This window comes from Egretta garzetta, unplaced genomic scaffold, assembly GCF_000687185.1.
Source record: "Egretta garzetta isolate BGI_Z169 unplaced genomic scaffold, ASM68718v1 scaffold293, whole genome shotgun sequence".
Classification (NCBI taxonomy): domain Eukaryota; kingdom Metazoa; phylum Chordata; class Aves; order Pelecaniformes; family Ardeidae; genus Egretta; species Egretta garzetta.
The window spans coordinates 2,834,723-2,846,770 of NW_009259318.1; the positions used below are offsets into that span (position 1 = coordinate 2,834,723).

Here is a 12,048-nt window from a genome sequence, read left to right on the forward strand (position 1 = left end):
TGGCGAGGGCCAGCCGCCATGAGGAGAGGCCGGGGCTGCCCCGTGACAGACACAGCCAATTCCAGCTGGCTCTACCAGACCCACAGCAGGGCACGGGTGAGCCCCTCAGCCATCGGTGGGGCACCTCTGGGAAAGCACATTTAGGAAAGGCCAAAACCACAGCATAGGCTGTGAGGCGAGAGGGGAAAAAGAAAAGTGTGAGAAACAGCCCTGCAAGCGCTGAGGTGAGAGGAGTAGGAGGAGGGGGAGGATGTGCTCCTGGTTGCAGAGCAGAGGTTCCCCACAACCCCTGGAGAGCCCACGCTGAAGCAGGTTTATCCTGAAGGACTACAGCCTGTGGAATGACCCACACTGGAGCAGGGGAACAGTGAGAAGAGAAGGAAGGAGGGGCAGAGACGAAGCGTTATGGACTGACCACAATGCCCCCATTCCCCATCCTCCTGTGCCGCTTGGGGCGTGTGTGAGGCAGGAAGGTAGAGGAGCTGGGAAGTTGAGCCTAGGAAAGGAAGGCCCGGGGGGATGTTTTAGTCTTCATTTCTCACTATCCAAATGTATTTTAACTGCCATTAGTTTAAGTTAATTTTCACCAAATTGTATCTGTTTTGTCCATGAAAGTAATTGTAAGTGATCTCCCTGTCTTCATCTTGACCCACAAGCCTTTCCATCTTATTTTCTCCCCTTATCCTGCCAGGGAGGGGGAGTGAGAGGGCAACTGGGTGGGCATCTTGCATCTGGCCAGGGTCAACCCGCCACAATTTCAGAGTCTATATATTATGTATGTCTATTTCTATGTATAGAAACCTATGTATATACAAAAAAATGTATCTATATATATTTCTATGTGAGCACTTCCTGGTCCAAAGGAAATGCACAGCCATTCAGAGGGTGGTCTGAGATCATAGAATCATAGAATGTTTTGGGCTAGAAGGGACATTTAGAGGTCATCTAGTCCAACCCCCCTGCAATGAGCAGGGACACCGCTAACTAGATCAGGTTGCTCAGAGCCCCGTCCAACCTGGCCTTGAATGTTTCCAGGGATGGGGCCTCCACTACCTCTCTGGGCAACCATGAGATCATGTGGGTATGATGGTTTCAAAAAAATGGCAACCATCCAATCACAGAGAAGTATGAAAACATGTGGGGTATGACATAAAAAATGTGGGTCTACAGGTATATCATAGGCAGGAGAGTCCCACTCTGATGCCTTTCTGACATAGACAGGAAGGGGTAAGTGGTCATATCAGCCAGTCACAGGGCAGTCTGAGAAAAAGTGGTGTATGGTGTTTTACAAAATGGCAACCTGTGGGGCAGAAATAGGTGAAGGGAACAGACAAGAGGACTGGAAGATGTGCAGGACTTTGGGGCAAGTGGGACACATGGCAGGCATTAGGGGCAGGGCTTCGGCCATCATTAGGGTAGTGGCACCTGTCCCTGCTCATGCCACATCAGGTTTATTCTCATGCTGCTGCTTTTGCCCTCTGCCACGCTCCCTCTGGTCTGTCACATCTGTGCTGTACCCTGGGGCCTCATCTGTGTGCATCACCCCAGGTGTAGTCCAGCAAATTGAACCATCACTGCCCTTCACATGCTGGCAGGGCTACAGGGGATGCAGCCCAAGATATGGGCAGTCTTCATCCAATATGGCTTTGGGCCTGCCCCATACTATCTGTGGGACTTGACATTTATTCATGTTGAGTTTTATGAGATTCCTGTAGGCTTATTCCTTAGCCTGTCCAGGCACCTCTAACCAGTGGCTCTGCCCTCAGGTTTATTGACTGAACCCCTGATTTGGTATCAAGTGTGGGCTTGATGAGGTGCATTTCATTTCCTCTTCTGGAACACTGATAAAAACATTGACCAGGGCAAGTCTCTGGGTAGATTCCTAAGGAATTTGTCTTGTCACTGATCTCTAGGTTGAACATGAATTTTTCCCCTTCCTGATAAGCTCTTCCTCCTATATTTTTTCATGTAAAAGCTAACAAAAGCACACTAAGTGTAGTTAGTAAGTTTATTACTGTTTGCTGAAATCCCACAATTTTAATAGTCCAGTCACCAGGGCTGTTACTCTATCATTTGCTTTGAAGTTCTTGAAATAGTCTTGTCAGTAGTGTTTATCTTCTTTGGAAGGGTTTCTCTTTGGAAAAATGTCTCATCACATGGATTACTGTTAAGGTTTTAATTGCTGGTTTGGGAGTTTAGGAGTTTAGATGCAGCCTCTTGGCATGGAATCAGAGGAAACGACAGCTGGAATAGCTGGTACACAAGAGGGAATGTTTCTGGTTGTTAGTGGAAGAAATTTCAGTTTTCTTACTTTTCTCTTGTTTTCTGCATGGGCTTAAGAGATGGAGAAAACTGTAGTGCTAACATATCAGAAGTCTGTCTTTCTGATGTGTCCATTCTTCATACATCATTTATTTTCACCATTGTTTAAATGTTTAATGTGTTACCAATGGTGGAAAGATGGCCGAGACATTGTATGCATCAAAGTAATGGGTATTCTTCCAGCATTTAAGCATTTAATCAACTAAGATTCAATTGCACATTTTGTTTTCCAGTCCTCATGACTTTTCAATTTTGCTTTTTTAAAAATATTTTTGGGGGCAGAAGTATATATTTCGAGACTTGTGAATTTTTTTTCTTGATCTGAATGGTGATACTAGAGATACTGTGGTACTAGCTGTTTCTTCTATATTTATGTATGTTTTGTGTTTATGGAATGCATTTAATGGAACATTTTTCATTGAAGTTACTGTTCACTCCAGTGATGTGTCTAATTCTACTTCAATTAGTGCGTTATCAGTTATGATACCTTTCTACTACAGCACATAACTTATATAGCAATCAGTGTAAGCATGAAACATTCACTATGACAAACTTCTATGGGAAATTATACTTGATAATGTGAGTTTTACCTATTAACTATGTTTAGCCTTCCTGTAATTTTTATTCCATGTTTCTTAAAAGTTATTGAACGCAAAATGTTGATATTCACTTGACTAAGAAGAATTAACTGTTTAAAGAAAAAGTACTTATGATGAAAAACGTTATCTGACTGAGAGAGCTAAAACTAGATCTAGATTTGCAGTTCAACTTGATGAGTCACTAAACACTGTTTTCTTTTTACAGGTTTCTTTTGGTGCTGATTTGTTTAATATTCAGTGTATTATCTACGATAGAGCATTATTCTGAATTTGCCACTGGAACCCTTTTCTGGATGGTAAGTGAACTTTTTTTGGCAAACACTCCAATCAGTTTGACTACATCTAAACTGCTTTAGGTGAAGAAGGGAGATAACTTAAAAATCCTCGTGCAAAGCACGCTACCAGGACATTTAAAATAGTACCTGCTTTCATTAGAGGAAGGTCATAGTTTAATGGGGATGATGATTTTCTGAATCTGTAAACCATGAGGGTACTTGATAGATTAACAGTTTTTATATACTTGCTTTTTACAAGGTATGAAACTGTACCCTGTAGCTGTTATATGCAGTGTGGAACAGGATATTCTATAGGCAAGAATGTATTTTTAAAACATATCACTTCTAAGTGTTATGGTAAAAAATTGGCCAAGATCCATGCTTTCCAGAAGTATTTGAATCTTGGGGGTAAGTGATTTCTGTCAGACTAGTTTGCCAGTATGTAACAGTATATAATGGGAAGGAAGAGTTTCTATCACACGTCTATGCATCAATGATCTGGCTTTGACTTGTTAACTGTTGTGGCTGTTAGCAATCCATTAGGGTGTCAGGTTCCTGAGGATACATTAAGTTTTGTACTTGATATTTTGCAAAAGCATAAAGACATTGTGTTGCTTATCTAATAACCTTTTCTTGCTATTAGGATCTTAAGTAGCAATTTAAAGAGGCGTTGTGATAGAAAAATCTGCTCACTTGGAGGTATAGAGAGGGTGCTTATTGTTTTCACAGTAGCCAGGGAACAATTTTTTTTATCACTGGACTGAGTAGCTAATTTACAGATAAAATGTACCTGAACTGTGTTGCCAGTCCTGAGTGATTAAGTCTTTTAAAAATGAAGTCACATCCAGCAACCATCTATAAAGTGTTGCAACATATAATAATGATTTTCAGTGTTAATTCGAAGTAGGTGGGATATAAAAGTACAAATAATTTGCATGAGGACTCTAGACAATGTTCCTTCTTTGTTTCCCTCTGCCCTTCTTCGCCTGTCGGAAGTTAAGAATGGAGATGAAACGTCGTTGATAAAAGTTGAGTAAATAACTTTTAAAGAGTTGGTCACAATATCTATATTTTAGCCAGTCAAATCCTCTCATCTCAGTGTGTGATAATCTCAGTATTCTTACTGTAATTTATTCTGCTAAGTGGTGACTTCAAATGTAATGAATTTTGGTTTTCCATCTGGTTTGAAAATAAAAATCGGTTATTAGTTTTCCTATGGCTTAGACTGCATTAGTATATGCAGCTTTTGCATGCAGCTTTTGCATGCAATTGACTAAGCCGTCATTAGGATTCCTGAGTTATTTTTGGATTTTGATTAATATTAATCCTGTAACAAATGTTGCTTGTCCTTTAAGCCATATTCAGTGTCAAACAAAGTGCAGTGTTCTGCCAATCATATGTAGTCTTCTCATACTACCCGAAAGATGTAGAGTGAGTAAGTCAGTATAATCACCACCCAAAACAGGAATACTGGCAAGGGCTCAATGGTTAGCCGGTTGTTTTTCTATAGATGGTATGTGCATGTGCAAACACATGACACATATTGTTGGACAAACAATAACTAGATGAAGACAGATGTGTGGTTCACATAGTGCCCACATAGCATTGCTAGCTATTTTAAAGCAATATTGTCATCTCACAAATGAATCACACATAGTCAGTGGCAGCGCTGGAACAATTTCTGGGATGCCTTGTGTTACAACCTTACCCTGGAGGATACCTCTCTTGAGTTTATTTTCCCCCCTGCTGTTCCCTTATCTTCCTTCATAGAAATGGCCAACACAGAGGTGAGCTGTTCTGCTGGCTACTGTAGATTCACTTACCTAGAAAGCATTTGTCTTACAACTATGAGTCTTAGAGTTTGCTCTAAAATAAATTCACTTCAATTGCAACACTTGAAAGATTGCTTTTAGACTTAATTAAATTAGTTCTTTTTCATAGACTTATGAGGTTTCTTGTTTCTAGTAGCTAAATGGTTAGCCTCCTGCTTGGAGCACTTCTCCCCACCTTTACCTGAAGAACTTTCATACTGCATCTCCCATTTTACCCAGGAGAGAGCTTAACCACACAGAAGCCTGGAGATCCTTGCTCTCTTTACTCTATAGTAGGTCATTACTCTGATCTACGTCATACCATAGCTGGCAGTTGAAATAACCAGAGAGAGTTTCTCTCACCAAAATATGAAAATACATGCCTATGTATTCTGCCTTCCATGCCACTCTGCTTTCTTTAAAGTGTTTGAGAACAGTGGAGACTTGCCAGTATGATGAGAAACAAAAATGGACCAAAGCATCTATTGGACCAAGTGAAAAATGAAATAAATTTTTTTCTCTCCTGATTGAAGGAATCTGTAATTCTTTGTACAGCCCTGTTAGTGCGTCAGTAGCAAATAAATACTAGTATGTGATGCTGGTGGTATTTCATAGAATCATCGAATGCTTTGGGTTAGAAGGGACCCCTAGAGGTCATCTAGTCCAACCCCCCTGCAGGAGCAGGGACACCACTAACTAGATCAGGTTGCTCAGAGCCCCGTCCAACCTGACCTTGAATGTTTCCAGGGATGGGGCCTCCACTACCTCTCTGGGCAACCTGGTCCGGTGTTTCACCACCCTCATTGTAAAGAATTTCTTTCTTATATGTAGTCTAAACTTACCCTGAGTCAGTTTAAAACCATTAGCCGTTGTCCTGTCACAGCTGTCCCTACTAAAAAGATTTTCCCCTCCTTTCCTATAAGCCCCCTTTAAGTACTGAAAGGCCGCAATCAGGTCTCCCTGGAGCCTTCTCTTCTCCAGGCTGAACAAGCCCAACTCCCTCAGCCTGTTCTCATAAGAGAGGTGCTCCAGCCCTCAGATCATTTTAGTAGCCCTCCTCTGGACCCGCTCCAACAGTTCCATGTACTTCTTGTGCTGTATTTTCTCACTTGTGGAAAAACTGCTTTTTGTTATATTGAGGTAGATTAACCTCAATATTATGGAAAGGATCAACTTCAAAATTGTAATGTTGAAAGTTGGTAAGGCCTGACAAGAAGGATAGCATTTGATACTTGTAGACATTTAAATTTTTTTGTATTTTCTTATAGAGGGTGAGATTATGTGCCAAATGCAATTCAGATAATATGTGTCATGGGTAGATATGGCACATTAGTAACAGATGTAACTGCAGATGTCTCCTAAGCCACGAAAATACTTGTGTTTTATAGACTTATTTTTTTAATGTGCCTAATACATCTGGGTGGTGTAAGATAATTTCTTGTCAAGTGTGAAAACTACCATCATTCAGACAAGCTATGTGAATCTACTAAGGAGAGAAGGCCCTCCAAAGCAGTGTTTGTAGTTTGAATGGAATAAGGAGAATCAGCACTTGCTGGAACTTAAAGTAAAAAAAGCCCCAAACCTTTACTCACCTCCCCCTGCTCCCGAACATATGTTTTCAAGTATCTGAACATTCAAGTGAATTCTGGAGGAAAAAATTATGACTCTTTGGCCCTGCATTTGAATATTAAGGCCAATCTGTCATCTTTGAGATTATTAAGATGTTGCATAGCCACAGCTTCTGATACAGGCTGATGCTGATGCTGTCATAAAATCATAGAATCATTTGGTTGGAAACGACCTTTAAGATCATCGAGTCCAATCATACCTGTCCACCACTAAACCATGTCTCTAAGCACCATGTCTACCCATCTTTTAAATACCCCCAGGGATGGGAACTCAATCACTTCCCTGGGCAGCCTGTTCCAGTGCCTGGTAACCCTTTCAGTGCAGAAATTTTTCCTAACATCTAATCTAAATCTCCCCTGGTGCAACTTAGGCCATTTCCTCATTTTTCCTGTAAATTGGTCTATTTGATGTCCTTGCTTGGGCTTAAAGGAAATTTCTGTTCTTTGCATTTATGAAGAAAAGACAACATGTAAATCTCCATCTGATCACCTTTGTGGTAAAATCAGTTTACTTCCATGGTAGTAGGACTGGTGAAATTGCTTGTTTTGAACTTGCAAATGCTGTCATTTGAAGGAGGTTTTTGTTCTCATACTACCAAGTATTTTGTGTATTCACTGCCACTCTTGGAAGGGTTTTTGCCAGGTCTGTCTGAGGCAATCTAATTTCATTTTTCCGTATACATACATTGTATGATCTTTGTTAATTCCTGGTTGGTTTTTTTTTTTCTCCTCTGACTATTTAGCAAGCCAGCAAATGAGGGAAGTGACAGTGGCATCAGCACAATGGATCATGCTGATAAACACCAACAGAATAGATAGTCAAGAACATAACTCCTCCTGATTTTTTTATACTTGCAGAGAAAAGCTTAGAGTTTCAAATGGTGTTTAAAGTGGATCACAAGACTTCTAGGTAGAACAACAATGTACATGTTATTTCACAATCCACAGAGCTTAAATGCACTTGCAGGTTTTTGTATTCAGATTGCTACGTGTAGTGTTGTATGAAAAGGAATCTCTAGTTTCCTCTGGTTTCCTCGGTCCTGGATCTGTACTGTTGGGAGCTTTTCCATTTGTCTATCCATCAGTATTTAGGATCTGCTGAATCTGAAAGTTCTTGTACAATGTCTGGGGAAACATGTACAATGGAATGGGCCACAGTTGTGAATAAAGTGTTTGCAGTACTTAAGGAAATACTATATTACTGTCTGCCTTCTAAAGTCGCACTGCCTATCCCTCTCTTCAGCTCCTGCAGATGTTGGAATTTTCCAAGAAGAAAGGGCAAATAGGGTTTTCCAAAATAATTGTGGCCTCTCTAGTTACAGATTGCCTAATGGGAAGGAACAGCATCTTCATTTGTCATAGTATGCAAATGCTGGATCTCACAGAAATCTAGAATCATATGCCTTGGTGGTTTCTTCTTTTCATACAATCTTAGAATAATTTGTGTTGGAAGGGACTTCAGGAGGTCTCTAGTCCAACCTTCTGCTCAAAATAAGGTCAGTGATGACATCAGACCAAGTTGCTCAGGGCATTATCCCATTGAGTCTTGAAAACCTCCCAGCAGGGAGACTGCATAGCCTTTCAGGGCAGCCTGTTCCAATGCCTGACCAACCCTCATGGTGAAGAAGGTTTTCCTTATATTCAGTACAACCCCCCCCGTTTCAATTTTCATTTGCTATCTTTCATCCTTCTGCCATGGTCTATTTTCTTTCATCTTCGTGCTATGCACTGCTATTAAGAACCTGGCTCCATCTTCTCAGTAACCTCCTTGTGTGTATTGAGAGGCAGCTCAGAGGTCCCCCATGCATTCATTTCTCCAGGCTGAACAAGTCAAATTCCCTCAGCCTCTCCTCACAGGAAATGTGGTCCAACACCCTGACCACCTTTGTGGCCCTATGCAGAACTTACTCGAGTTTAGCAAAGTCTTTCTTGTAGTGGTGGAAAAAAACAGGTGCAGTATTCTAGGTGCGATCTAATGAGTGCTAAGTAAAGGGGGGGTAATCACTTCCCTTGTTCTCCTGTTGTCAGCTTTCAACGCTTCCTTGCATTTGGAGGAGGTTGTCTTTAAAGACCTGCTAGCTATTCTGAGCTTGTTGACCCTTCAGAGTTGTCTCCCATGGGATTCCACCTATCGGTTCCCTGAATAATTGGAAGTTTGCTATCTTGAATTGTGGGGTCTGTACTCCCTTCAGGACCTTGAATTACATTATTTCTTGGATGCTACATCCAAAGAATTTTCACTGATTATTATATCCCCAACTAATTTTTCCTTGTATATCTGAGCAGCAGATCCAGCTTTGTTTCATTCCCAGTTGCCCACTCAATACCTGTATCTAAAAGTTACTCCTGAAACACTCCAGAAATCTCTCAGATTGCTTGCATCTCACTGTGTTGCTCTTTGAATAGATCATAGCTGAATTAAAGTTCTCTATAAGAACAAGGGCATGAACTTTATTGAGTTGTTTAAAGAAGACTTTGTCTGATCATGTGGTCTGTGACTAACTTCCATCATGATGTTTCCTTCAGTGGCTTGTTGCATCATGGTTTCGTGCATTAAGTGCTTAATACCTAACTTTTGGAAGAAGCCTGTCATGCCTCTTTTAATTCTCTGTCTGATGTCCCTGTGCATTTTTTCCAGTATGTGCTGGTTTTGGCTGGGATATAGTTAATTTTCTGCCTAGTAGCTACTGTAGTGCTGTTTTGGATTTGTGCTGAAAACAGTGTGGATAAAACAGGGATGTTTTAGTTACTGCTGAGCAGTGCTTGCAGAGTCAAGACCTTTTCTGCCCCTCACACCGCCTCATCAGCAAGGAGGCTGGGGAGCACAAGAAGTTGGGAGGGGACACAGCTGGGACAGCTGACCCAAACTGACCAAAGGGCTATCGCACACCATATGATGTCATGATCAGCATATAGAGCTGGGGGAAGAAGAAGGAAAGGGGGGATGTTCAGAGTGATGCCATTTGTCTTCCCAAGTAATGGTTACGCATGATGGAGCCCTGCTTTCCTGGAGATGGCTGAACACCTGCCTGCCCATTGGAAATAGGGAATGAATTCCTTGGTTTGCTTTGCTTGTGTGTGTGGCTTTTGCTTCACCTGTTAAACTGTCTTAACCTCAACCCATGAGCTTTCTCACTCAGCTGACCCAAACTGACCAAAGGGCTATCGCACACCATATGATGTCATGATCAGCATATAGAGCTGGGGGAAGAAGAAGGAAAGGGGGGATGTTCAGAGTGATGCCATTTGTCTTCCCAAGTAATGGTTACGCATGATGGAGCCCTGCTTTCCTGGAGATGGCTGAACACCTGCCTGCCCATTGGAAATAGGGAATGAATTCCTTGGTTTGCTTTGCTTGTGTGTGTGGCTTTTGCTTCACCTGTTAAACTGTCTTAACCTCAACCCATGAGCTTTCTCACTTTTACCCTTCTGATTCTCTCCCCCGTCCCACTATGGGGGAGAGCTTAGTTGCCAGCTGGGGTTAAACCATGACAAATATCTCATTCCTTAAATATCAGAGCAGGTACTCTCTTACGAAATCCTCCATTTTGATAACCAGAACAAATTGGCAGCACTGAGCCAAAAGAGCAGTGTGAGGGATGACTATGGGCAGTTCTGTAACTGGGACTGCTGAAAAGAGAGAACCTATTCTATTGTATACCAAAAACAAGTTTCTGAAATAATCTTGCCCAGGGTGGTGTTTATGAACTTGAAATACAGCCTCACAAATTATCATGCCATGCCTGAGTACCAGAAGGTGAGTAACCAGGGTGTATGGTATGTTCTAAGAGTAACAAGTTGAGGGTAGGGGAGGGAATGTGGCTTTCTTGCCTTTTTGTGGACCACATGGTAAAGCCTGTTCCCAACAGGGATGTGAGCATCAGAATTTTGGAACAGGTTTAAAATTCCTTTTCAAAAATGGATTAATACTTCTGGTAAGAAAAGGGAAGGAAAGAATTGTTAAATTGCTTTCTGTCCCGTCCCCCTGCCCCCATTTAATTACTCTCTAGACACTTTTGGCACTTATGGAGATATTTGTCAGGGTTCACTTGCCTTTTTAATAGCTTCTTGCAAATACAAGTCAAGAACAGTGATTATGGGATTTCCTACAGTCAGTACTTAGTCTTGAGTCAACACTTCACTTTCTGTCTTTGATAGAATTGGCTCCTAATTATTACTTGTGTTTATCTGCTACCTTCCCAATGGTTTTCATAAGTGCTCCTTAAATACTGTGTGACTGAGTGAAGAATGAGTTTGTGATTCCTGCCTGACCTGCAGAGCTGCATCCACATGCACTTTTCTGACTGGCTCTTGAAGAGCGTTGATCCTGAAGAAGGCAAAATGTGACAGCTGTCTTTTTGTTCCATCATCCTTACGTGTTGCTCGTTATTCTTTTTTAATGTAAGAGTCTTTCAAAATTCATATTCTGAGAAAGTAAGAGAACAGGCATAGTATTATTCCTTTTAAATTGGAAACCCTACCTCCTTGAAGTAATTTCACACTTCAGTTCTTCACTGATATATTTATATATGGTTTGGTAATAAATGATTAAAAGAAGAAAAAGTTAGTCTTTGAATACTAGAGTTGGTTTTAACGTACTTGTTCTTAAAATAAATGTATGCATTTTTATCATTACCTTGGATTCCTGTCATGGGTCAACTCTATTTCCATTGACCAGATTTCCCAGAGCTCTAACAATTTTATTTCTTTTTGCTTTCACTTGTTGAAAATTGCTCTGTGTGTTCAACAGATCAATCGAATCAGTGCTGATTGCTTGTGATGTCTCATTACAAAAATTCTGCTTAACTGTTCTTTTTGACTTTTAATATTTGTAACTTATATGTAAGTGTTCCTTGTATACTCCTTATTCTAAGGACAATCCTCTAAAATCTTATTTATTGTAGAGTTTAAAGTTATGCTTGTTCTTTAGCCACTTTCTTTTCTGAGAGGCCGTCAAACTTACATGGACATGTTGGCTTCCTGATGTATAAAGCTTTCTTTCAGGTGTGTGTCCATATTATACAACAAATGTATATATTTTCACTATTAGTATTGTTGGGTGGGTGTTCAAAGCAAAGAATGGCTTGAGCTATTCTCAAAGAGTTGCTGATATATTAGCACAGACTTTTTGCATGATCATAGGCAAACCTTGAACTTGTCTGAGTCCAAGATCATAGTAGCTAAGTGACTGAGATTAAAAATAAAAAAGTGCTCAGGAGTATTAAAAGTTCCCATGGAAATTATTGGGTTTATTTAAAAAATATATGCCAGAAAACAAAAAATACCATGTTATCAGCAAACCCTGCTTATGCTTATATCCATCTATTTTTTCAGGCTTTCTTCATTGTATCACTTTTAGGTAATGTTTTATCCTTCCACTTTTTCCCTAATATATACAGTTATAATTTTATCT

At 40.6% G+C, this 12,048-nt stretch overlaps 1 protein-coding gene across 1 annotated transcript in view; it reads left to right on the top strand.

The window, feature by feature from the left end:
- LOC104124223 (potassium voltage-gated channel subfamily KQT member 1-like) overlaps positions 1-12,048 on the top strand; it is a 316,296-nt gene that overhangs the window by 25,492 nt on the left and 278,756 nt on the right. Inside the window, exon 3 of the mRNA XM_035892082.1 lies at positions 3,127-3,217. Coding sequence (XP_035747975.1) covers positions 3,127-3,217 — 91 coding nt within the window. The remainder of the gene's footprint in view (positions 1-3,126; positions 3,218-12,048) is intronic.